Here is a 27,818-nt window from a genome sequence, read left to right on the forward strand (position 1 = left end):
GGAGATAAAGCACTGGTTACTTCATCTCTTGCTTTTAGCTGCAGTGTCACTGGTTCTCCTACCTAATGATATTAATAGAGCTAAATGTACGCAAATTATCCGTGTCCTGGGTCTTTCCCTTCCTACTGTGTATGTGATATTTCATCTCCAGGAAACATTTCTCACAACAGTAAATGCGAATCAGAAGTGTGGAAGTGTGAGTTGCCAAGAAAGAGACAATTCTCTTTTTCTTTGGCTCATTCTTTTTATTGTCCTGTATTTCTTCTGATCAGTATTTTGATAGTCTTTTAGTTCATGTAAATTCGCTCATCTCTTCTCTGATGGAAAAACAAATAGCGCTTGGTTGAGGGCTCTCTGAAGTGCTGACTGCAACAGCTAAGTGGTCGAATGAGCATAGTGAGTGCTTTTCTTTAGAGAAATTATTTTTCACTTGCTTCATTATCTTTATACTTCAGTTTCTTATTTACAGATTTCTGTTCACAGGAACTCATTTTTACCACCTGTAAACACATTTTACAGGGCTACCGGCAAAATCTAGCCCTCTGCTTGAAAGTCTGGATGATTTTCCAGTCATCTCTTTCCAGAATCTTCTATGGCCACACCCACATTACACTCTCTTTCTGCCCCACCCTTCACCAGGCACTGGAAAATTCCACAGCCACACATTCTCTGTAAAACTTTTAAAAATCATTTTTAATGGAATTGGGAGGGGATTCAACAAAAGGAATTAAAGCAGAGAGTAGCAATCAGAACTAGAAAAATTAGAGAGAGTGAATGGTGTCCTTTTAACTCCAGCACACATATATAAATCAGGGAACTCTGAGCAGTCGACTTCAGACAGAGGGCTGGGATATGCATCTTGCTTTTGAAGAGCTCTGCCTTAAAATGCTTTTGAAGCACTTAATAAGTGAGTTAGGACTGTGTAAATCTTGTTAAAGCAAGTGAACATGAAGTGCACAGCCGAAAAGGCAGCCTGTTAATGCTTGGAGGGAATCAGTTTTCTCATTCTGCTCGTCCATCAATATCAAGGGTGAAGCCAGGATGCCCACTTGACCTTGATTCATAGTGATGAAAATTCTCTTTTAAAGACAGCAGAAGCCCTTATTTGCTGTTTATTTATTCATTATTTATTTCCACAAGAACTTTATTTTTCTTTTTATAAGGTATTATAAGATTTCTTTAGTCCTGCGTAAGTATAGGGTACTAGAACCTACCCCAGTTGTACCAGTTACAGAGAAAATCCTCACAATTCAGACATGTCCTGTAACAGCAAACCCCTCAAAATGAAGGGAGAGGCTCAACAGTAACAGCCCACCCCTAGTGCTTCATCATCAAGCATAAGCCCAGAAAAATATCCCAAAGATGCAGGTGGCCTGAGAAACCAAGGACTAAGTGCCTGAGGCGTATGGAGGTTTTTCATGGTCCCAGAGAACCAAGTTCCCCAAATTACATATGTTACCAGCTCATCCCACAGACTAAAAATATTCACTGGGTCTTAATTCCAGTTAGCACCAACTCTGAAAGGAGCACGAGTAAGTAATAATTTTCTCTAAGCATACAATTACAACTTTTGATAACCAACCACAGATTTTCAGACAATAAACTTCTCACTTATAGGTGACCTTGAACAGGTCATTACACCTCTCTGTATCTTACTTTCTTCCTCTGGATTATGGGACAATATTCTTTCATGTTACCAAGAGAATTGAATGAGCTGATATAACCGCAACAATTGGCACTGGGTACCCACTAAACAGATTTCAACTTGGGTGTCCCCACTCTGAAATGCAACAACTCTGTCTCATTATACAGAGAAAAGGCCTTTTAATGCTATTGGCAATGGACTTGGAATTTTATCAAAACATCGTCCACATTTAAACCATTGTAAACTCTTTGAACACTTATTTCAGGGAATGTTTTCTTTCTTTTTTTTCCCACCCAAAAGGATGCCGGAGTCATTTATTTCCTTTCAGGAGCACCGTGGATGTCTTTGTAAGTCTGATAGCATTATCTGACAAATAATCAATGTTTGCCCGTAACCTGAGGGCCTCCAAAGCTGGAGGACATTACTCAGCATGGTATCATGGGGAAGGAAACAAAGCCAGCATCAATTGTTTTCTACATAGGAATTATCATGTGATTTTTGCCCAGGACTCTCCATCATAACACTTCCTCTAGGATTAGATTTGCAGCCCAGAATTATTTTGATTATTCATCATGTCATCCTTTGGATCTAGACAGCTTTTCTTTCACAAACTACATACAGCATAAGCCCAGCCGCATGTTTACTGACGTGTATCGGTAAAGTGACAGAAAAGCTATACATCTTTATGCTCTTCATTTTGCAGAGAGGTTAAAGTGACCTTTTAACAGACCCACAATAAAATTGGAATTGGAAAAGAGTATACGGCCCAGGTATAAAACACTCTCCAACCTAGCTGACATAAATACTAATAGGATGGAATAATTTGAGTGGACACAGGAAGAATAAATCAAATTCACTCACACTTAAATATATAAAACTATTGTAGAGACACAGACCATGACTAAAGGTGTGATTTATTTCTGACAAAGCCCAGTAAAATTGAAATACCTAATACCGTAATTCTAAACCACCTGCACAAAAGCACACATTTAGACATTTTTTCTTGCTTACAAAATATGTTCTTTCTCTGTTATCTGCTAATAGGGAAGCCTAAAGCATATGCACTGATAAGAAAAATTCCTTAGGGTGTTCTTTGAAGAGTAAAAAGAATGAGCATGTAATTTACTTTTAATATATGGTCTTGTGTAAAAAACATAGGATCCCCTCTTACCTACTTGGCTTTATGTAATGTACTGCAAATAGAGATCTGGAGTTAGGCAGAAAAATCTAAACTGGAGTGTGAACTTGGCATAAAGAAGCCCTGCATAATGAGTTTTTTATACGTTGTATATATAAACAGATAATTGTGAAAATCTCAGGTGTTTTGGTGACTGCAGCTAGTTTTGGTCTTACCTTGAGGTGTCCATGAAATCTGAGTCATTGTTGACATAGAAGTGAAAAATGCAGTAGGACATCCCTATTGAGATGCAATAGTTGGGAATGGCAAAGAGGGGGGAGAGAAAAGTTCAGGGTAGTACTGGGGCCACTGGAGACACCTGAGAGATTGGTAATCATTAAGAATAACCACATCAGGGCGTCCCTGTTGTGGCTCGGCAGTTTAAGAACACAGCTAGTATCCATAAAGATATAGGTTTGAGCCCTGGCCTCATTCAGTGGGTTAAGGATTTTGGGCATTGCCATTACTTGTGGTGTAGGCCGCAGGTGTGGCTCGGATCTGGTGTTGCTGTGGCTGTAGTGTAGGCCGGCAGCTGCAGTTTCCATTCTACCCCTGTCCTGGGAACTTCCATGTGCCACAGTTCTGGCCCTAACAAGCAAAGAAAATAAAACAAACAAAACCACATTAGGAAAGATGGTTGCACATACAAGGGTTTCTTAGACAACAGGCTTTAGACTTTAAGACCTTGACCTTAGAGAAAAGGGTCTTTAAAGTGAACTACTCGTGAAAGACAAACCTGATAAATTAGGTTCTGAATTCCTACTCTCTACCAGACTGTAATACAAACACCCTGGATGCAAACTCCAATCTATAAGCTCTCTTGATGGGACCTGCCTTCACTATTCAAAACAAAGACTGCGCATTTTATATGATGTTGAAAATGTTTTGTACCACTTAAACTCTTCATGTTTGAATCTAAGAGAGCATTCTGAAGAGTATGGCAAAAACAAACCCAGGCTGTGCAGCAAATTCTCGGTAACATAAGAGGCTCTTTGAAGCATCTTAAATTCAAAAATCCCAAATGGGATGTCTGGAAGGCATTGCAGAAAGGGAAAATTTAGATCTTTTATTTTATATGTTGAAAATGATGAATATGAAATTTACAAAAGAGGTAAAATCTCTCTTTGGGAGCAAATCCAAAAAAGTAATCATTTAACAAAGAAGACGTGGAGTTCCCGTCGTGGCGCAGTGGTTAAGGAATCCGACTAGGAACCATGAGGTTGCGGGTTTGATCCCTGACCTTGCTCACTGGGTTAAGGATCCAGCATTGCCGTGAGCTGTGGTGTAGGTTGCAGACATGGCTCGGATCCTGCATTGCTGCAGCTGTGGTGTAGGCCGGCAGCTACAGCTGTAATTCGACCCCTAGCCTGGGAAGCTCCATATGCCATGGGAACGGCCCTGGAAAATACAAAAAAAAAAAAAAAAAAAAAAAAAAAGAAGACGCAATTGTGGATGACTTTCCTCAAGAAGCCTATCAACTGTGATTCAAGCAAAAAGCATTTATTAAGCACCTACTGTAAATATTTATTGTGTGTCTCACAGTACACCTGAAGCAGAACTGTATAACATTGTTCTTTTGAGAAACAGCTCAATCACAAATCAGTGATGGCATTAAAGAGTATCCCCACCTAGCTTTTGATTTAAGGCTCATCTGTGAATTCATTTTTGGTTTTCTCTGTCCACAGCATCTTAATGTGTATTCCATATCCTCCCTAAGGCAGTCGCAAACATCTCTCATGATGCATCTCAGTTCAGCCCTTCTAAAAATGTGCTGATCTACTTGAGGTGACCCAGAGGCTCCCTAAATAAATTGTGCACATTCCACACAGCCTATACTTTAACAAACCATCCCTAATATCCCTTCCAAATTCAGTAAAAATTCGTGCATGGCCCCAAGTGTTACATAGTATGAAACCAAAAGCCAGAAGATATTATTTTCCTGTATGGGTATCTCCCATAAGGGTGATCATTTTTAACATCTATTCACTACAATGTCTTTGATCTAAATGCAGAACAAAGAAAGGTCAGGAAGGTTGTAAAAGTGATTCCTGCAACAGGTGATTAGTTGAAGAGGATGTAACCCAGTACTTCATCTTAACATACATATTAAATATTAAAAATTAAACTCAAGGCTAAAGAAACAGGCACACGTGTGTTATGTGAGACACTGATTTCTTCTGAGGACACCAGCAGAATTTGATTTCCTACAACATTGTCGTGAATGATATGCACCATAACATACAATAAACTCTGTATAAAATTCAAAGAAAAAAAAAAGAGTATGTAATCCAAACATTAGCATTACCCAGGCAATTTTATAAAAGCATGAATACCTAGATACCTTCTCTGGAGATTAGACTCAATAGGTTTCGGGGTGAGGCCAGGATATCTGATGTTTTCTATTCTCTAATAATAGTGGTATACAACCATGGCTGAGAAAGACCAAGCCAGGAAAATACTTAAATTCCATTGAAACTCACCATTCATTGTTCCATGCTGTGCGGGGGCAGAAACCAAAGCCACCTATACAAAGAAAGATTTAAGGAGGACAGTGAAGAAAGGAAGTGAAACCTACAAAACATGGAGTTTGACTCTAGAGCAGCTGGGGTCCCTGTGGGACTCTGTAATAGCATCCCCTGGGGGTTTCCAAGGGGTAAAAGGAAGTCATCAACTGCCTTGGATAGAGTTATAAGACACATCAAAATAAATGAGTCTAGAGGCAGGAGAGTCACCTGCAGATTAATTCAGAACCTGCAGCCATTTTGCTTAGTGTCTGGGTTGCCCACCTAACATGAAAAGCATGGTAAGGTTAAAGTATGTGATGTGGTTGCCACAAACTGAATGAGCTCTGAGGAAATGCAGTTTGTATTTAAACTTTTAGAACACTTTGAGTACTTATGGAAAAGACCGAGGGCTCTGGAAGCTTCTCTGTGATAAGCATGCTTTGTATTTAGTTGTGAGTTACAACAAGGGCCATATGTGTTCTGTATCATAAAATACACATGTTCAGAACACGCGGGCCTATTTTTCAGTAACAAAACTGACGTGCAGGCGCCTTTGTCCCCCACCAGCACACATCAACTTGATGGCAGTTTTGGCAGTGGACTGCTGACATCCCATCTTCACCCACTCTGACAGAAGGCCAAGGGCCCAAAGAATTTTTAGGACCCGAGAAAATGCTTTCATTTCTTTTAAAATCAGAATTTAAAAAAAGAAACTTTAGGGCAAAGAAAATGCTAATGTGTTCATCTTTATACCAATGCAGTTGTGAAATATAAATTGTAATGTTTTTATAGAGGAAGGAACCCATAAAGGCAAAAGAGCCTGAGACATGTGAAGTCACATGGCAGACTTGCTTATTATCCTTGATCGGGGCTGATGGGGGCTGGCCAGCTACAAAGTTTACAGGGCTCTTAGTAAAATAAAAATGCAGGCCTTCTTGTTCAAGATATTATGGATTTCAAGGTGGTGACATCAGAGCACTAAACCAAGCATACAGCCCTCGGAGCATGGAGTCCTATGACATTGCCCTTGTTAACTGACCAAGGGCACCGTTACACTGTTGGAAACTAGTATTTCATGAGTTAAGACTAGGGTCTTCAGCTCTGTTTTTATCTTATCTTTCTATACATCCAAATCCTTTTTCCTCCTTCAAGCAGAGCTGGCCAATGAGAGCACAAGAGTATACAAGAAGAATATGCTATTCTGGGCACTCCATTGAGAAATTTCATTCCCTTCATGACTATCATTACTTTGATGATACTTTAGGTTTCACCCTATCATTGGGCAAAAGGTCTTTTTTTCTTGTTCACACACAATGTTAAGTGACCTTGAAACAGGAGCGTGAAAGATGCCCTACCTTATCTTTGCTCACGTCACTGTCAGCAGGTAAGGCACCCTTCCTTACTATTGCTTTGAAACATACTACGGTTGGTAAAGAACATTCTGCTGTTGAACCTACTTCTACACAAAGTTGCCGTTATTTATTTATGATGTTACATGAATCATCTGCACTTTCCCTGATAAGCCCTGGGCTGTGTGTCTTTCATTTCAGCTGACATTTTGCTGCCATTTGCCAAGCTAAGTAACTACTGTGCAATCACTCCGAGCTGATGCATGGTCATTGTTTTGCACAAAATGGATTTTTAAGTCAGCTGAAAGGCTTTCTGAAGAATATAATTTGACAAAGTAAATTTTTGCCCGTATAACAGAAATCAGCCAGGGCTGCACCAAATGCATTTTTTAAGATAGCTAAAAGGATTTCTGCAGAGAGTTTGACAAAGTATTTTACTTTTGTGCACAAAGCAAAAATTGATTAGTTTTGAACAAAAAGGATTTCTCAGGGCGCTGAAAGGCTTTTCTCTGGAATTAAATATATTCTTCAGCTTGCGGGATAAGATATTTGAAAGTAGTGTCTTTGAGAAGACAAATAGTTGTCAGTGACATTTTTTTTTTTTTTCAGAAACAAGTTAAAAGAATCTACTTAGATGACATTTTCAACCACCTAAACCTGGTTTGGCTACAGATGTCTTACTACTCACAAAAAGATGACCCATTTTCCAGTGTACGAGGCATACTGCATGATTCATTTGCTCGTTTTGATCCTGCTTCTAAATGGATAGAATCACTGAGTAGACATTTCACTGAGCACTCTTCCCCTTCAGTTTAACTACAGAAGACAAGGAATCTGAACAAATTGGAAGGCATGGAGTTTTAACTTAAATTGTTTAGCTTGGGGGAAATTTTGCTGACAGTTTTCCTGGTATTCACAGTGCTTCTATTTGAGGAGAGAAGGTGATATGAAAACACGCCACTTATACAAAAACTGATTCAATTTTTTACCAAAAGCATTCATCTGCTGCCTGGAAGTTTTAAGGTTGGAAGATAAATACTATGACCTACGTATTCAATATGCTATAAGAGTTTTATACTCAGGTGTGTGTGTGTGTCTGTGTATGTTGGTGCAGGTGGGGGTGTAAGAAAGAAGGTAGTGTAGCTATAACACCCATCAAATTTTGGAGTAGTGATTATTTCTTAAACATAAAGAATGTGTTTTGGAGGACATAATTTACAACATCCATATTTTTTTATCTATATCTTAAGGGTTTTTTGTGCTTTCATAATTCACTAGTACAAATTTGAAATTTCTTTTCCCAGCTCAGTTTGTAGTCTTTGCATAAAATCATGACAGCACAGAGACAAACCATCCCTGTCCCTCATTCTATGGTTCTACCATTAAATTAAACATAAAACCCAAATCTAAATTTTCTCCATTAAGAATAAGCCCCCAGAGAGAGTTCCCATCGTGGCTCACCAGAAAAGAACCTGACTAATATCCATGAGGATGTAGGTTCGATCCCTGACCCCACTCAGTGGATTAAGAATCCAGCGTTGCCTTGAGCTGTGGTGTTGGTCACAGATGTGGCTCAGATCTGGTGTTGCTGTGGCTGTGGTGTAGGGCAGCAGCTGTAGCTCCAATTCAACTCCTTGCCTGGCAACTTCCAGATGCCACACCTTTAAAAAAAAAAAATACATCCCCAGAGGCAACTTCTTACTCCTTATGAATCTACTTACAGTAATTTATGAAGATAAATCAGTCTTAATAAGTAAAAAAAAAAAATAATAAGCTGCTGACACTTTAGAAATTATGTGTATTATTATCTATTATATGTCTAAAAATTAAGGGTAACTAGTTTTTGACAGTTTCAATACTTAACAAGGCTATATTCATATTTATGAAACAAGGCTTTGTTTACATTAATTGTCACAGAAGATTGCCATATGTAATCTTATTTTTGTCCTTTTTTCTTGTCTGGAATCAAGGTACATGAAGGTAAGTAAAATCCTCTTCTCTACAAGATGTTCCTTATTGCATGTGTGTTTTTTTTTTTAAAGCAATGATATTTAAATAAAGGAAATGCAAATCAGTAGGTCAGCTTCTTTTCATCTTATTCCCCAACAAGAAGACACACCCAACCTACCTGCTCTCATACTCATCATCACTTCAGAATGACCTCCCTAAAGCTTGACAATGAAGAGCAAAAACAATTTATTGACCCAATTCTCTGGCTTACCATCAAAATAAAATAAGCAAAACAAGAACCACAAACCTACGGGACTAACAGAACACACCATTTTGTCTCATGACTAAGATCACGCCAGGTCTTAACCATGTTGGAGCACAAGCAAGTTTAGAAGTTCATGGTTCACGAAAGCCGCTCACTGTGGATGTCACATCCAGGTGGGCAGAGATGGAGGAATCATGCTGGAGGGTAGCTCTTGGTGCGTGGCTCCTGGATGTGTGGGGGTATTTCACCCTGGAGATAATACCACCACGAGAGTGATGACACACAACCTGTTCCTGTGAGTATTTGATGCTGTACTAATTGTGTGAGTCAATAAGACTAACCCTTCAAATAAAAAAGAAATATACACATATATCCTCTCAATGCTTCAGAAACAGAACAATTTAATAGCAACATAAAAGCAAGATGAACTCCTAAGAGCCTAGAAGGAGCCCAACTTACTGATAGAAAGATAGGAAAAGGTAACTGTCCCTGAAAGACGACTTCCTGATAACAAATTATGACATTTTTCCTGGGAAATGGGAGAAGATAAAGTGCCTGAGTTGCTGATGAATAAAGAGTCATGGAAATGCTAGGTCATAACCACTACACATTAAGAAGCTGCAACTATTGTTAAGAAAACCATAGTGTGGAAGCCTGGACTTTTTTTCTTCATGTTCACAGCTATAAACACTTTCAAAAGCTTCAGCTATTTTTGCTATTCATGCGTTGGTTTCTTTTTCTTTTTCTTTTTTTTTCCCCCTTTGGGCATGCCCAGCATCATGAAGAAGTTCCAGGGCCAGGGACTGAATCCACACAGCAGCTGTGGCAATGCTGGATCCTTAATCTGCTGAGCCGCGAGGGAATTCCTGTGAGTTGGTTTCTTTCTATGCTGGTCATGTAATTGTTTAGTATTGGTCCACTTCGGTGGGAGTATATTGCCATTTTCCACAAGTGACATGAGCTCCTGTTTGCTCAAAGAGAATAACCTTGCTTCCTCTACGCACCAGGGGCCAAGGAGAAGCAAATCTCAGCCATGACTGGCAGTGAATTTTCTGCCCCGTCATCAAAATATGGACTAGCAACAGATTGAACCTGCTTTTAGGGAAAAAAATCCATAATGGGATATTTCCTGCACTTAAGCATTGGATCTGCAAATTCATACACATTATACTTCCATCATGATAAGCCAGGTACTTACGAGGCCCAGGAAGAAAAAAAAACTGAGCCTCAGAGAAGTTACGCAACTCAGGAGAGCCAGGTTCCAAAGCCTGTCCTACCTGAGGCCAAGCCTCTACTTCTACAATATGACAGTCCCTTGACTAGTACATGTGAGCTATGCGTCCTTAAAGTGCTATCTTTTCCTTTGCTATTATATGTACACCTCTATTTACTCAGAAGGTGGTAATGCAATTGCCTGCCATATGGGATTGTTATACTGAGGATTAGATGAGAGCATGCATGTAAAATGTCACATGGTGCCTGGCACATCAGGACCGTGCCCACCTCCCATCTGCTTATTTATGGTTTCATGACAAGCCAGGGGGTGCTGACCTGGATCCTTCCATGAGCTTCAGCATGTCAGAAATCCCTGAAGTTAAAAGGGTTAAGTTGTGGGGCTGCACAAACATGCGTGTTTACAGCACGGAGTCGATTCAATATCTGGGGGCATGGAGACAGGGAATTGACTGAAAAAATTAAAATCCTCCCCCAGGGAAGTGTGTACCCAGATTTCATTGAGGGGAAAAGACACCTACCATACAGGGAACCCCTGACAGCTAAAGAGACAGTCAGATCACTTTAAAACTCCTATAACACCAAGAACCATCTTAACAAGTAACCATTAGTCAGTTTTGCCATTTGAAAACCAGACTGAATCTGTTCAGATTTAAAGAAAAAAATCACCTTCAGAACTGCTTCCTCAAATTTCCTGGATATGATGATAAGGCTGTTTTAAAAAAAAAAAAAATTGATTGCCCATTAAGCTTCATTTTCTCCTTCCTTTTCACATGGTTATCCTATAAAATTTCAATTTTGAAAAGGGGAAAATCTTTTGGGAAAAGCTGCAGATCAGGTTTGAAAACTCTCCCATACTTGTTCAAAGTCCTACACATGCTAAATAAGAACAAGGGAAGTTATCGGCAGCTTAGCACATTGATTTTTATTTGGGAGTTGCAAAATAGCTGTCTATTTTCTTTTCCTTCCACACTGTGTTTTGAAAGTGTAGAGATGGCACAGAAAAAAATCCAGATTTTTATCTTCCCTTCAAACACTTGAATGTCTGTCAACACGCCAATACTAGGCCCACACTCTCAAGCAGCAACAAATGGCAGGAGCTTGGGGTGGCTGCCCTACTGCACTTGCTGTCTAATATGCCACAGTCCCCACCCTTCTTTTATGCTAGCGTAAGCCCACTTTTCTCACTTATGCCTCCTGCATCTGAATTTGTGATCCCTGATACAGACCCTGAGAAGGGTTGTGAGAGCAGCCTTCAAATGCAGAACTGGGGTTCATCCACCTACCTAGCAGTGCCTTATGAACTAGACTGCGGTTTAGGTGGTGCTCTGTGGAGGTCTTTTAGCCTCATCAGCTCTGAATCTTGCTAGAATGACAGCCCAGGAAATAAGGAGCAGTATTATCTGTGCAGCAGTAGCAAGTTAGATTAGGGAGGTATTGACAAGTGAATTGGTTTTTCCTAGAGCCCCACACATGTTTGCCTGATACCAATGTGGATGATCATTAGCTGAAACATTTCCTCATTGACAGCTGAAGTTCAGGTTTGAAAGCCTGCCCACCCTTGTTCAAAATTCTAAGCATCCTAAATAAGAACAAGGGACATTATCAGCAGCCTAGCATATTGATTTTTATATGGGAGTTGCAACATAGTAACTTGATTTTAGGGGAAAAAATAGACATTGAGAGTAGAAGATAAATTTGAAATGAGATTGTATATGCTTCCTTCCACAAAACAGGACTCTGATAGCACTGAACACTGAATGAGCATTTTCTTCCCAATTTGTTTATTTACCAAGGACCCTTGAGTAATATCTATTGGAGAGAGAGTTAGAATAAAAAAGTAAGTAACACATGGTTTCCTCCCTCAAAGAGCTTTCATACAGGTGGTGAAACCTGACATGAAAATAAGTAAGTGGGGGTTCCCATTTTGGTGCAGTAGGTTAAAGATCTGGCATTGTCTCTACAGTGGTTAGGGTCACTGCTGAAGCATGGGTTCGATCCCCTGCCTGGTGTAGTGTGTTAAGGATCCAGCATTGCTATAGCTGTGGTGTAGGTCATAGCTCCACCTCAGATTCAGTTCCTGGCCTGGGAACTTCCCTATGCTGCGAGTGCAGGAAAAAAAAAAAAAAGAAAGAAAGAAACGAAATAACAAAATATAATTTGGGGTAGATGGACATAAGAATGACTCAGAGAAAAGATAGATGAGGTAGAGAGATGGGCTGGATGCAAAAAGCAGGGGCAAATGGGGTAAGCCTGTAAGAACACTCCAGAGAAGAAATGAAGAGAGGTTGAACTAGATTAGAACAAAGCCTTCAGAAGGAAAGAAAATCTTAATACACTTAGTGGAAGGCACTCAGGAGCTCACTGCTTCAAAGCCCAGGACACCCAAGCTCCCACAGGAAAACTCTGGTCAAATTTCAGTGGAGGGGGTGAAAGTGTGGTTCTTTGGCCCCTGTAGACCTGACAATCCCCCCAGTTACCATATTTGCTCTCCAGTTCACCACAGTCCCCACCATTCTCTAATACCAAGTACCAATCCTCATCACTCACCATCCATATTTAAAATAACCATATTTATTTGAAACTATGGTTATTTTAACAATTTTTTTTTAATAATGTCTTTTTGGAGTTCCCGTCATGGCTCAGTGGTTAACAAATCCAACTAAGGAACCATGAGGTTGCAGGTTCGATCCCTGGCCTTGCTCAGTGGGTTAAGGATCCAGCGCTGCCATGAACTGTGGTGTAGGTTGCAGATGCGGCTCGGATCCTGCATTGCTGTGGCTGTGGTGTAGGCCGGTGGCTACAGCTCTGATATGACCCCTAGCCTGGGAACTTCCATATGCCACGGAAACAGCCCTAAAAAAGTCAAAAAGACCAAAAAAAAAAAAAAAAAAAAAAAAAAAGTCTTTTATCAAGGCCCAGAACAAATCACTCTATTTCATCCTGAAATGTCATTCTATACGAGGCTTCCTGGACATCCGCATGCCCGCATCCCAAATTTCCACCCTTCTGTGTTCCAAAAGCAATTGTACTAGGCCTGTTTTCTAGCATTTACTGTACTGTGTTATAGCTACTCACTTAAATCTCTCTCATATCAGCCCATGTTCAAAGTATCTGGCTTAGGCTTCCCTCTATACCAGCCCCTCCCCAAAAGATATGTCCACCCCGAAACTGTGAATGGGATCTTCTTTGGAAAAAGGGTCTTTGAGGATGTACTTAAGGATCTTTAGATAAGAGCAGCCTGCATTATTCCAATGGGCCCTGAATCCAATAATATGTCCTTCTAAGATCAAGAAGAAGAGAAGCCCACAGAGGAGAAGGCCATATGAAGGTAAAGGCAGGAAATGAAGGGGCCAACAGCCTGGAGAAATTCAAAGAAACAAAGAAGGAGGCTCCCCTACAGCCCCTGGAGGGAGTGCAGCTCCAGCAACACCCACATTTCTGAGCCCTGGACTCCAGAGTTGGTAGAGGACACATCTTGGCTGTTCTAAATCACTCAGTGTGTAGTCATGTGTTATGGCAGCCCTAGGAAATTGATACAAGCTCTATTATCAATGTATATTCATTTCAATAGTTATTTATTTGATTAATTAATTCAGGGCTATGGAGATCCTCCATGGCTCCACAGGTTAAAAAGCTGACTAGTAACCATGAGGATGCCAGTTCCAGCCCTGGCCTCACTCAGTGGGTTAAGGATGCAGCACTGCTGTGAGCTGTAGTATACGTCAAAGATGCAGCTTGGATCCCACACTGCAGTGGCTATGATGTAGGCTGGCAGCTGCAGCTCCCATTTGGCCCCAAGCTTGGGAACTTTCATATGCCGCAAGTGCAGCCCTATAAAGCAAAAAATAAAAAAAAATATTTTCAGGGCTAGGTTCCTCCTCAGTCTGGTGATTGCAAGCCAAAAAGAAATTGTAAGCTTCTCAAAAGTAAGGGTAGTAGGAGTTCCCACTATGGTGCAGTGGGTTAAGGACCTGGCATTATCTTTGCAAATGTGTGGGTTTGGTCCCCAGACTGGCAGGGTGGGTTAAGGATCTGGCATTGGTGTAGCTATAGCTCAGATTCAATCTTTGGCCCAAAAACTTCTGTTAAGCTGCAGGTGTGGCCAAATAAATAAATTAAATATTTAAAATTTTAAAAGTAAAGGTGGTAAAATTTAATGTCATAATCAGATAAATAGCACTTTCTGCAGTAATTAAAGAACAAAAAATCCCTACCTTCCTCCAAGGCCTTACAGAGACATAGAAGTGGAAAAATGAGCAAAAATGAAGGGGAAATTCCTGAACTGACTCCCAGTTCCCACGCAATGGTTGGTGCCTCAGCATTGGTGTCTAAGCTGGTAATGTCTGCCAGTCTTTACTGGGGCCAGGAAAGCCTCTCTCTCTGCCTGCTGAAGCCTAAGAAAAGCTATGCCTGCAGAAACCACATGGCATATTTTGTAGCATCTTTTTCCCCCTGGGAAGGACTCTCTCTCCTCTACCCTCACTCTGTTAAAATGAGTCTGCTATCGGCCTTAACATTTGGTGTTCAAACACATTTTTCAGAAACATGTCACCCAGGAAAGTATGTAACTGCTTGCATATTGTTAAGTGAAAGGGGGGGAAATAAGCTAAAAATAGTTTATTCAGTTCAGTACCACTTTAAAAAAAAAGTTTAAAATAAAGAATAGTTAGACAGTAGTGAGGGTTGGAAGATAAAGAAACTGAAGTGGTAACAGTAACTATTTCTGGGTAGTGAGATTACTGGTTATATATTTTTTGAACTTTTCTGTTTTTCGTATTTTTTAACTGACCATATTTTCTATTAGATAAAAACAATACTACTTTAAATAAAAATATAATGAAAACACAAAATAAAGGAGAGAGCATCTTGACTATTCAGAACCTGATATGAGCACTGGTCCAAGAGATTAACATTTGCATACAGGTGGCCCATATTATGAATAAACATGTATTATAATACATAATTTAGCATCAAGCCCATGATGGAATGGAGAAAGAATGGTTAGAAGTTCAAGTTGTGGAATAAAGAATATTTGAATTGGAATCCCAGTCCTTAATAATGATGTTATCTTGAGCAAACTCCCTAAGCATTCAAATTAAATAAGACAGCATATAAAATTCACTTGGCATAATAGCTGATGCATGATAAACTTCAAATAAATACCAGTAATCTATAAATTATCATCACATAGGTTACCAGTCATTGTCATAAAAATTAATTTTCAATTGATATTTCTTCATAGAATCCTTAATTCATTTCATATTAGGTTAAGCAGAATAAAATAGGGAATGTAAATAATCTAAAATTAAATAATATCCTATTATCTTTGGGTAATTCATACTGTGACTAAATTTTATCCTTACTCTGGTCCATAAGAGTAGATGTTTTCTAGCTAACCATTTAATTACATAATATTATAATCAATTTTTCTTAAAGATGTAACATCTATAAGAATGTTTGGTAGGGAAGAAATTTTGAAGCTTTTTAATGCAAGCCATTAATTTTGCAAAGGAAGAAATGAGGTGTGGTTCCTATAGCCACTTGGCTAGAGAGTTGTAGGGAAGTCAGGTCTTGAATTTCCTCCACCAGGCAAGGTCTTTTCACTGGGCCTTTTTCTTTCTTTCTTTCTTTCTTTTTTAATCTCTTGCACAGAGGCAAGCACTCCATCCATTCTACTGCCATAATCCTGACGGGGGCGGAATGCTGTCAAAGCGGCCACCGGGGAAAATTCATGCTCAGACAAGGATGTCAGTTACATGAAGACAACAGAGACCCAGATGATTAATTGGTAAGCAAGTAAATGGTGAATCCAGGAGAGAATTAAGTGAGTTTTTGATGGTTAGTTTAGTATTACCTGAGATAATCGAGAGATTAAATTATTAAAAAAACTTTATGATACCACTTTTTTTATTTTCATAGCACTGACAGATAGAGCTTCCTTAATCACTCATGATGTCTCTCTCTTCTGAAACCTTTTAAGTACATATTTGCCTGCAGGATTTTAAAGATATATGAAATATGAATTACCTTGAAGCAATGGTGGGAAGAATGGTGACATTATGACAATGTACTCATCCTCCCTCTTCCCATCAAAATTATTTTCCACATAGCCAAATACCAAACTCTGAAGAAAAATGTGGGACAAAAATATGAGCCTTCATCAAAAGAATCATGCCTTTATAACTCTACATGTAGGTAAGAGGGTCCTGGGAAGAATTTTTCCTACTGCCTCATAATCAATGACCTGAGATCAGAGCTGAGGTCAAAAAGCATTCAGAACTCCACCTTTTAAATGGAGGACTTAAAAACTCCAAGAGGACAATCTTCTGAGACTTATAAAGAAAGCAGAAAAACTAGCATTAGTCCTAAAAGGCATTGCCCTAATATTTCACATCAGCCTTCCTCATAGGCTAAGTTACAGGATAAGAAGAGATTCACTGGAGTTTTCAGAGACAGGAGTTGATGGTAAGATCTTATTTCCTCTTTCCTGACAATGCGAAGCATGTGTGTGTTGAAGGGGTTTCAAGAAACTCACTCAAGAAGATCATGGATGCCATTGAGAAAAGGAAACCAGTATCTAATCTCCAAGTGGATCCTTAAAGAAATGCAGAACACGCAGACTCATCTATGCCCTGAGCAACACGTAGTGAAGAAGTTAATGTATGCACCTGACACATATCCCTGAAATTTGGGGGTAGGGGAGGGATAACATCTAAAGACATAGAGTCACTTGAAAATTTCCCAAAGGCAGGAGGTTTGCAAGAATAGTCTGAGTCAGGCTTGAGCAGAGACCACACTACCATGTGCCTAGGAAAAGACTGATGGAGGATACTACCACTTTAGAGCCTCATGAATCTTGGAGGGTGCCATAAATGACCTCAGAGATTCTGGAAAGGATCCTAAATTTTCCAGGTAAAATAAGCTGCCATAAGATTGCCAGATGGTTTTTAAGTCAAGAGAGAGAAAGTCCTGCTTGGACAAGGGGTTTAAGGGTACTGACTACTTAGCTGGGCTAAACTGATATAGGGCTGCCTCTCTCTTTATAAGTCCTTGATAACGGAAGGGATTGGCTATAAAGCTGCCCACCCCCCAGGTAAACAAACACATCATCTACCCTAAGTCAACCTTCCCAGCAGAAGACAGCTGCAGAGTTGGAACTAAACAGAACCAAAATAGGACCAATCAGACAGGATACTATGTCAGTTGTTGAGTACAGATAACTGTCTCTTTTCCCTCCTTGCTCTTTGCCCCAATCCAGAGGAGGATCTGGACCTTAAAGAGGCAGGAAGTCATCTCCAGGCAAAATCACCTCCCTTCTCTACCTTGTCCCACCAACTCAAGCTATCAGGGTCCCAGGTTATGCCAACTGTTCTAAAGGGAAGAAAGAAGAGATTTAGGTAAAATTTCAGGCTGACCCAGACTTACTAATGCTAAGTTATGGAATCTGACCTAAAAATCTGACAAGGCAGATTTGACAAAATAGTTGAAAACAGGGAATGAAGAAAAATAAAACTCTATCATATACACTCGGTGAGTTAGCCTCTTTAATATGCCTTTTAAAAAAGACATAAACTTTATTTTTTATAGTAGTTTAGGATTTACAAAAACAACACTGAGTGGAAAGGACAAAGTTTGTACACACCCTTCCCCTTACCCAGGCACAACCTCCGCCACCATCAACATCTCACACCAGAGTGTGTTTTTTACAGTCAATGAACCTACATTGACACATCATTATCATCAAAGTTCATCCAAAGTTCATTATCAATCCTAGGTGACATTAGGATTCAAATTTGCTGTTATATGTTTTACAGGTTTTAACAAATGTATAATGACCTGTACATACCTTATAGTATCATACAGAATAATTTTACTGCCCTAAAAACTCCCTGATCTCCATCTATCATTTACCTTTTATATACATAGTTTCTCTGGAATAGTAGTGAGCTCATTCAAATTTTCCAAATCCTAACCTCTCCATACTGGTGAATAATAACCCTCTGTAAGAAGAGCTTGCTATTTGTTAGTCATGAATAAAGGGGTGTTTTATTATTATCACATGACTCTTTATTCCACTTTCTCACGATAATGATCTTACTCCTAGGGTATGTCCGTCTGCATGAATGGAGTCTACCAATACAACACATCCAGTGAAATCCTTGCAGGACACTATCCTATCCAAAACATTCATACAACATTTGCTCCATCTCCAAAGGTTCTTGAAATTTAGTCCAGTTCAAATGTCCACAAGCATATTTTGGTCCATGCCAAATGGTTTTGGACAGGACCAAATATCCAGGACCTTTCAGCATGGGCCAAATTACTTAGAGACGTTTGGACAGGACCAAATGACTACCAAACAATGCAATAAAACCAGAAAGTATCTCCACACCTTTCACTGAGGCATTTACTTATAACTCTAATGTGATCTATCCTTCAAAGAAAAGAGGGTGATATTATCAACATTTAACAAATGAAACAAAGAGAATAAACATGCCCTGAATGTTAAATGTCACATATTCAGTCATTGGAAAACTAAAATCAAGTAAATGTAACTGTCTCTTGTTTAACACAAGTAGTTCCAGAAAAAAAAAAAAAAAAGGACTTTTTCCCTAAAAATGTTGATCATGAGCTTATTTCCTTTTATTTTTAAGTGGAAAAATTTATAATTCATCATACTTTGATACAAAGCCCCCCAGTAATTTCCTAAAAGGTAAATTCAGCAAATTGCCTGTAAACATAATCAACAGATTCTTATGTTACGATATAATAGTCTTGAAAAACTGCTTTCTGATCACCAAAGTAATAATGCTGTTGGGAGTTCCTGTTGTGGCACAGCGGAAGCAAATCTGACTACGAACCATGAGGTTGCAGGTTCGATCCCTGGCCTCACTCAGTGGGTTAAGGACCTGGCATTGCTGTGAGCTGTGGTGTAGGTCACATATGCAGCTTGGATCTGGCATGGCTGTGGCTCTGGCATAGGCCTGCAGCTATGGCTCCAATTAGACCCCTAGCCTGAGAGCCTCCACATGCCGCAGGTGCAGCCCTAAAAAGACAAAAAGACAAAATAATAATAACGATAATAATAATGACATTGTTAACCAAAAGTTGCTAGCATGTGGTAATTTAGAATGCATTCTAAGTGCTCTGCATGAGATTTTGATGTCCTAACAACTAAATTTGGAGTAGAATTTGAGACCATTCCAGGACAACATTTGGTTCAATATGTTTTATATGTTTCAAATTCATAAACATAACTTTTCAAAGTAAACATGAGCTGAAAACTCTTTTGTTAAGGAATACTTGGGAGTTTCCTGGTGGCCTAGACATTAAGGACTCAGCATTGTCATTGCTATGGCTCAGGTTCAATCCCTGACCTGGGAACTTCTGCATGTCTTGGGCAAGGCCAAAACTAACAAACTTAATTTCTGTGAAATCTGAGTACTGAAAAAACAATGACACATTGTACCAGGAAATACGCCAGGAGCACTTCTGCATGGTATGCCTGCATTTTCCTTTTAAGCCAAATCCAATACAGCTATGGGAAAGAGCAAACAAAAAGATGACCTATTAGGAGAATTACTGATGGAAGAGCAATTTAAAATTCACATTCATGTTGGATTTCTACGTAAAATTGAATTCCAAAGGAACATATCATTGTGGGTACGTGCAATTTTTAGGAATACATCAACCAAGTAGAGAATAAAGAGGTCTTTTGAAGGCCTTGAAGAAAAAAATGATCAGCCTCCTTGCCGTCAGAGAAGTAAAGGACCAGGCAGCAGTTGTTTCTGAACTGGAATAAGGAGTTTTGGGGACCTGCGTGGGCTTGGTCATGGGATTGTGCCAAAGTAGGGGAATGACCTTTTGTTTAAGAACATACTGAAGGACTTAGGGGTGAAAGCATTCATAATGTCTGCAATGTACAAATGGTTCATTGCTCTCTCTCTCTAGATACATACATGTATATATGCATGTATGTTATGTTGTATGTATGTATCTACATAAAAGTAATAACATGCATACAAATATATTGTGTACATATATACGTGTTTTATATACACACACACATACATACATATATAAATGGAGGGAGGATGAGATATAGCAAAATAATTGCCAAAGTTAAATAAAGAATGGGCAAATTGTCAATGTACTACTCTTTCAACTTTTCTCCAGGTTTGAATGTTTCCAAGGTAAAATAGTGGAAAAATACTGGTTGATGACAATGGGGTTGAAATAATGACAGAATCAATACTTTTCTTTGTTAATATTTTACTATTTTATTACAAATAAAAGGCATATTTGTTGTAGAGAACTGTGAAATACAAAGCAAATAAATAACTAGAAATAACTATATTTATCCCCTAAATCTTTAACCCAAGTAAACTGTTTATCAGTGCTTTGGTTGTAACACTCCAGATTTTTTTAAGTAGATAGATTTTAACAAAAGTGAGATTTTACTCTTGGAGGCTTTGGAGCTTTCCTATTATTTAACCTACAGGGAACATATTCCATAAAAATAAACACCCACCTACATAAGTTTAATGGAGCTGTAAAATTCTGTTACAAGGGTATATTATAATTTATTTAATCAATACTCTATTTTAGAACACTGAGTCTGACACCTGGCTTTTACTACTATAAATAATCTTCAGGGAGCAATAAAGATAATTATATGTAATATATTTTTGCTGTTTATAAACTTTTTTCTTAAAAATACTTGAAGAATTAATTATTAGTAAATTTTGCTATATTGCTTCTCACAAAGTTTGCATTTTAATAATAGTAATCACCACCAAAGTATGGGAGTTCAGTTTCTCCATTCTTTTTCATGTTTGCAAGCTGAAAGGTATAAAATGTAACCATTTTTTACCTTGCATTCCTTAATTACCAGTGAGGCTGATCATTTTTATCATAAGCAAGCTGAGTATCTTTTCTAGAAATTTGCCATAAAAATTGTTTTAGCCCATTTTTCCTTTAGGGCATTAATCTTTTACTCACTGATGTGTAGGAACTTGTTACACATCAAGAATAAGAACACTTGTTCTAGGACATAGATTGCAAATATTCTCTCAAGGTTTTTTTTTGAATGAGTTGCTGGTTTTGAGTAATTGTAAAAACAAAACTTTTAAATTTATACTTGCTTAACTTCAATAGCATTTTCCTTTGTAGTTTTTGTCCTTGTGTTCAGATTAAATAGCCTTTCCTCTCAAGATCATTTAAATATTACCTATATTTTTCCAGAATTCTTTTTTTAAAAATTTAACATTTTAATCTAAGAGGAAATTACTTTGGTTTGAGTTATGAAGTAAGGCTATTGGTCGATTGATTGATTCCCAAATGTGTGTAACCACCACATTTCATTGAATAATCCTCTTTTTCCTCAACTTATTTGAGGCATTCCCCCCCCCCTTATTATTTGCTGTAGCTTTTTTTATACATTTAGGTCTATTTCTGATTTTTAAATTTTTTTCCATTGATCTATCCTACTATTTCCTGTGCCACTGCCAGTCTCTTCCAATTACTATGTCCTCATGATTTATCTATTTAGGTTTTCAACTTCCCTTAGGTTAATTTTAGCCAATCATATTTTCTCAAGAAATCATTCATTTTATTCGAGAATTTTAAGCTTATCAAAGCACAATGATGACATTTCCTCTCTGCCTATGGTTTTCTTTAAATTACATATTTCTCTTTCTCTCCTTTTAATTATCCTGGGATAATGGTTTGGTCCCATTATTAGGCTTTTCAAAGGTCTTAAATTTACATGTTAAGTCTGTCTATTTTAATCTTTTTACACTATTTCTATTTACTATTTCTCTGTATTTATTCCTTTCTCTTATTGCTATTGGCTTTAACTGAGTGTTCAGTCTTTCTTATTTCTGGAATCAATGTCTCGTTTATTTATTTTCATCTTGTTTAAGAATAAAAGCCCTTGGAGTTCCTGTCATGGTGCAGCGGAAATGAATCCAACTAGGAACCATGAGGTTGCGGGTTTGATCCCTGGCCTCATTCAGTGTGTTAAGGATCTCGAGTTGCTGTGGCTGTGGCTGGTGGCTACAGCTCCAATTAGACCCCTGGTCTGGGAACCTCCATATGCCGTGGGTGCAGCCCTAAAAAAAAAATTTTTTTAAATAAAAAAATAAAAAAGCCCTTAATGCTATGAATTTTTTTTTCTAAATAAACACTTGGTTATATCCCAGAATTTTTATGAGTAGTGTTTCATGGTTGTTTTTTTGTAAACAGGCTTCAATTTCCATTCCAATCAACTCTTTTACCCAAAGGGTGCTTAAGAAAGTAACTGAGTTATAATGAAGAGGGGAGATTAACCACTCAGAGAATATAATAGGAGCTTCCTTGTGGCCTACTGTATATTCCATTTTCATAACTACTTTATGAGTATTGGAAGAAAAAAATTACATTCCTTATTTTGGGGACATAAAGTTTGAAGTATTGCTGAAAAATCAATAATGTCATTACTAATACCATTTAAATCCTCCATATCTTTTTTCTTTTGTGATCTCTCAAACACTAAGAGTAGTGTATTGAAGTTTCCTTGTACTATTAGGCTTCTGTCACTTTAATAAGAGGGACTAAAGATCTAAAAGTAAAAACAACAAAAGAGAGAATATAAAGTACTGAAAACATTGAGAGTTCCCTTCATGGCTCAGCAGTTAATCAACCCAGCTAGGATCCATGAGGTTGTGGCTTCAATCCCTGGCCTTGCTCAGTGGGTTAAGGATATGGTGTTGCCATGAGATTTGGTATAGGTCACAGACACAGCTGTGTTAAAAAATTATGCTGGAGTCTTCCAGTGAATATGTGTGTGATCTGAAATGAGAGAGGTTTCTAGGAAAGAACATCAAGTACAAGAAGGTAGAAGCTGTGGATTATGTTTCTGTGCTATTTCTCAGATTATATCTTGACCCTGAAAAAAAAATACTCTTCCCTGGGTTTCAGCTTTTGTACGAGTCAAGTGGAGATGACAGCACCCATTAGCCATTACACATTTTTACCTTATAAAAAAGGGCTGCTATCAGGATTAATGAGATGATGTTTGTAAACAGCTTTGAGCTCTTTGGGAGGCAGATGTTCTATAAATACAAATTATTAATAAGGTATTTATACTGATGATTGCAGGGAGTGTTAACAGTTCTGGAGTAAAGAAGTCATCAATTATTTGGCACATTCAGTTGGAGGGAAAGTGTGACTATGGAACAGAGATAGATGCTTGACACACTCATAGAATTGTTGAAAAAAATGCGGTGATATTAGAACGGCACTGATTTCAAGAAGTGGTTTTAGTTATGATCATTCAATTACAAAGTTGGGATAGCTTGGTGTTTCTTCAGATGAGGGATTTATTGTAAAGGATTCCTGAAAAACAGGAATCAAGACCCAAAGTCCAGAAACCATTAAAAAGAGATTAACTTTTAAGCACAGAATTTTTTTTTAAATTTTATGGTAAAAGACCACATAAACAAAATTTTTAAGGGAAAATATTTGCAGCAAATCAAGCAATACTCCCAAACTGATATAGTCTCTCTTCTTTTTTGAAAAGTGTGTGGAGTAACAGAGACCCTCATATTCTGCAGATATATATAATTCATTCATTTCATGAATTCTATGACTCTACTATAATTCATCAGCCATCCCCTGAGGGTAGCACTTGGATTCTTCCTTATCTTGTTGCTATTACAATCAATACCACATTGAACATTTCTATGTATCTCTCTGTTCACAAGTGCAAGAGTTTCTCTGAGCTACTTATCTAGGAGTGGAATTTCTGAATCACAGGTCATATGTAATTCAAACCTTAATAAATACTGCCAAAATTCTCTTCAAAGAGTGTTTCCCTATTTACACTCCCACCTGCAGAATATAAGGGTCCCTGCTACTCCACGCACTTGACAATAATTGCTATTCACATAATTTACATAGCATTTCTCAGCATTTAGGTCAGAGACTCTATGTCTGCTGAGTCCTCAAGTTTACAATGATTTTCTGTCATTTTATCTCTTCCCTGGCCCTCTGTACCCTAGATCTAGAGAGTTCCCTTTTCCCTTTTTGATGCCAACTGCGTCATAATGCTGATACTGGATTTTTTTTCCCACTTATGAAACTGGCAGAAGTTTAGCCAACGATTTTCTTTACAAAAACTATACAGTGAAATGACTTAAAGACCTCTTAGAACTTCACAAGTGAACTAACATCCGCGACCATCAGAGTCAGCCTCTAAGCCATTCCTTGGCTAAATTTTGGGGGAATATCCAGGGAAATGAACCCACGAGCTGTGAAAGCAGAAAAGGAATGCTGGGTATGACTGGAAACTTCCTTTGGTCTACATGTTCAGGATTGTGACTGGTATGAAGCAAATGAGAACTCAGGAGCAAAATTTAAGGGGCACAAAAAACTCAGTGGCCAAGAAAAATAAACTTAAGGAAATACTTTTAAAAGTAAAATTAATGGAAAAACATCTATAATAAACAAAATATCAAAATTATAAATAAAAACAGGATCAGTATTATCATATCTCTAGTGATCATAGCTTTCTCAGTTTCATCAGATAAGTTCCATCTTTATATTAAGAGTGTTTTTGACATTTTTAAACAAGTCAATTAAGGAAAAATAAAATTCATATACAGGCCTCATTTTTAAAATTCAACATTAAATAGCTTTATAAATCCTCTTGAATAAAGACTGCCAATGAGAAAGTTAGAACAGATTTTTGGCCAATAAAATAAAGATACATTTTGAGATTAGTATCACAGAAGAAGTTTTCTCATTTATCAACTTGAAATTAATATTGAGGGCCATTTGTAACACGGGCAAACTGTATGGATTACTCACCAGTATCCTGTTAAGATTATGATTTTAATGGAGACCTTGTACAATCAACCAAAATGTGGCCCATATCATCCAAGAAAGATATATCAGTTTGCTGGAGCTGCCATCAAAAAGTACTACAGGCTGGGTAGCTTAACAATAGACATTTATTTTCTTAACAGTCTGAGCGGCTGGAAGCACAAGATCAAGGTGCTGGCAGGGTTGGTTTCCTCTGAGGCCTCTGTCCTTGGATTACAGATGGCTGCCCTCTTGCTGCCTCTTCACATGGACTTTCCTCTGTGTGGACACATTTTTAGCATGTCTCTGTGTGTCCTTATTTTCTCTTTTTATAAGGACACCAATCTTGTTAGATTAGGGTCCATCCTAACAGCCTTAATTTAACTGAATCACAATTTTAAAGGCTCAGTCTCCTAAAACAGTCACATTGTGACTAAGGGGTGTTAAAACTTCAACATATGAATTATGGCGGGGGGCTGGGGGTGTGGGTGGGGGTGAAAAGGGTGAGGGGTGGGAGTTGTGTGTGGTATGCTTCAGCCCGTAATGGGGCAGGGGATAAGACATTTGCCAGAATGAAGATTTTTATCCCTTAGCAACTCATCCAGAGCGAGAGAAGCAGGAAACCCTTCTCAACTATTTCCTCAATTATTTAGCCTATCAGGGTGTTACTAACATAGATGTATACTCTGGTTCAAAATGAATAGATATAAGCTGTGGAACCTTCTAGTCCTTTGGAACTATCTCAATGATCTCATCCAATACCTTGAGTAAACTTTGAATCCTACTGAAGAGCACCAAGGAGTAGGACAAAATCTCTAAAAATGAATTTATGCAATCCAGCCAGTCTACTAAGTTGTGCTGTGCCACATACAATGTCACAACTTTATTATAAAAACTGGGGGTCAGCAGGACACCCCAGCAGCTAGAATGAAGGAATCACAGCATGAACATAGAACCATAGCCCATTTGTAAATGGCTGAGGAATTCCAATGCCTGACAGCTCAGCTTTGTCTTTCTATATAACAATATTCTTTTCGAGACAAAGTAGGATACTTTTTTTTTTTTTTTTTTTTTTTTGGCTCTTTAGGTCCACACCTGCAACACATGGAAGTTCCTAGGCTAAGGGTTGAATAGGAGCTGCAGCTGTCAGCCTACACCACAGCCACAGCAATGAGGGATTCTAGACATGTCTACTACCTATATCACGGCTCATGGAAACGCCAGAGCCTTAACCCAATGAGTGAGGCCAGGGATAGAATAAGCATCCTCATGGATACTAGTCAGGTTCTCAACCCGCTGAGCCACAATGGGAACTCCGAAGTAGGATACTTTTTGTGAGTCTACGAAGTAGCATCATAACTACCAGCGGACTTTTTATCTAGCCAACTGAATTACCACCAAAAAGGTAATGTATATTTAATTAAAGCAGGACTGCCCGAAAGAAAAAAATCATTTTTTTTCTTTTTATGGCTGAAGCTGTGGCATACAGAATTTCCCAGGCTAGGGGGTGAATCAGAGCTATAGTTTCAGGCTTGCAGCAACACCAGATCCTTAACACCCTGAGCAGGGCCAGAGAGTATGTTAGGTTCTTAACCCCCGAGCCACAATGGGAATTCCCCTCTGTTCTTCTTTAAGAAGCCATGAAACCTTTATAATCTTGAGCCATCACACTTGGATAATAAGAATCCCTCCATCAGGGACAATGCTGAAGTGTGTGGGTGAGCTGATCATTTATAAACTTCTTAAATACCTCAGAAGAAACAGACTATCTACATCTAAAAGAATAACAACCTCCTTTAAATCATGATACATTTCAGAAAGGCAACTATAAAACCTGAGTATTAACAAAAGTCATTGTCCACTATGCTGTGTTTGCCTCCTTTAAGGTACTAGAATCCTGAGGTCCAAGTTTATGGGGTTTGAATTTAGATTTTGTTTGGGGGGGGGAGGTTGAATGATTGTTATTTCTGAAATAATGATATTTTTCCTTGATGTAATAGTGTCTGGCATCTAATAAATGTGAACATGGCTTAACAATCAGGCAGCAAATCCTTTATAATGTCAGCATTTGGGCATCTGGGTTATAGAAAACTGCTTTTCTTAGTACCATTCCTTCTTAATGTTTTTTTTTTTTTTTTTTAAAAAAAGAAAAATCCCTGGAATAATACTCCCTACTCATCTCATCTACTTGTTAATCTGGAATCGGTTAAAGGAAGCATATTGTAGAAAGCATACTGTAATGAGTGAATAGCTTTTTTTTTTTTTTTTTTTTTTTAAGAATCAGGGGGTGGGGAAAGGCATGACATTAAACAGTACAAATGATCCAGGCTTTTGCTCTACCAAACCTCAGGGCAATGTCTTTTCAATGTCATTCTTTAGAAAAAGTCTTTGAGACCATGCCTATCTTTTTAAACAAGGCAATTGGGGGTGGAGGGGGGAGAGAAAGAGAAAAGCAGCAAAAAAAGCAAAGGGAGGAAAAAATAGAAAGAAAGGGGAAAATGGGGTAGGGGAAAAAAAGCTTTTATTTTAAAAGCAAACAGCTAAGTGATTTGCTGCACACTTGCCATGAATAATAACAAGCAGATTTGTGGTGTGTTCCTCTTTTTAATTAGCACTTTGCCTTCTGCAGCAGCACCCTGTCTTCTTACACAGCACCTAGAGAGCCCCACTTGAAGCACAGCACAAAACAAGATGGGCAAAGAAGCCCCCATGAGGAGTCTTACAGCCAATTTAGAAAACTTCCATTTTTTTTCTCTCCCCATTTCCACCCTCATTTTTTTTTTTCTGGAGAGTTATAACTAGTTCTTTTGTTTTATTCTACACAGAAAACACAGATATCTATGAAGCT

General features: G+C 38.4%; 1 protein-coding gene across 7 annotated transcripts in view; it reads right to left on the reverse strand.

The window, feature by feature from the left end:
* LOC110259460 (uncharacterized) overlaps positions 1 to 27,818 on the reverse strand; it is a 700,448-nt gene that overhangs the window by 365,280 nt on the left and 307,350 nt on the right. The window contains exon 3 of one of the 7 annotated variants that reach the window (XM_085014432.1): positions 19,596 to 19,664. The exons of the other annotated variants lie outside the window; for them this stretch is intronic. Coding sequence (XP_084870558.1) covers positions 19,596 to 19,664 — 69 coding nt within the window. The remainder of the gene's footprint in view (positions 1 to 19,595; positions 19,665 to 27,818) is intronic. 7 annotated transcript variants of the gene reach the window in all.

Source organism: Sus scrofa, chromosome 2 (assembly GCF_054392235.1).
Source record: "Sus scrofa isolate SSC_HxYL_T2T_F1_AM1 chromosome 2, Sscrofa_HxYL_maternal_Yorkshire_Landrace_v2.0, whole genome shotgun sequence".
NCBI lineage: Eukaryota > Metazoa > Chordata > Mammalia > Artiodactyla > Suidae > Sus > Sus scrofa.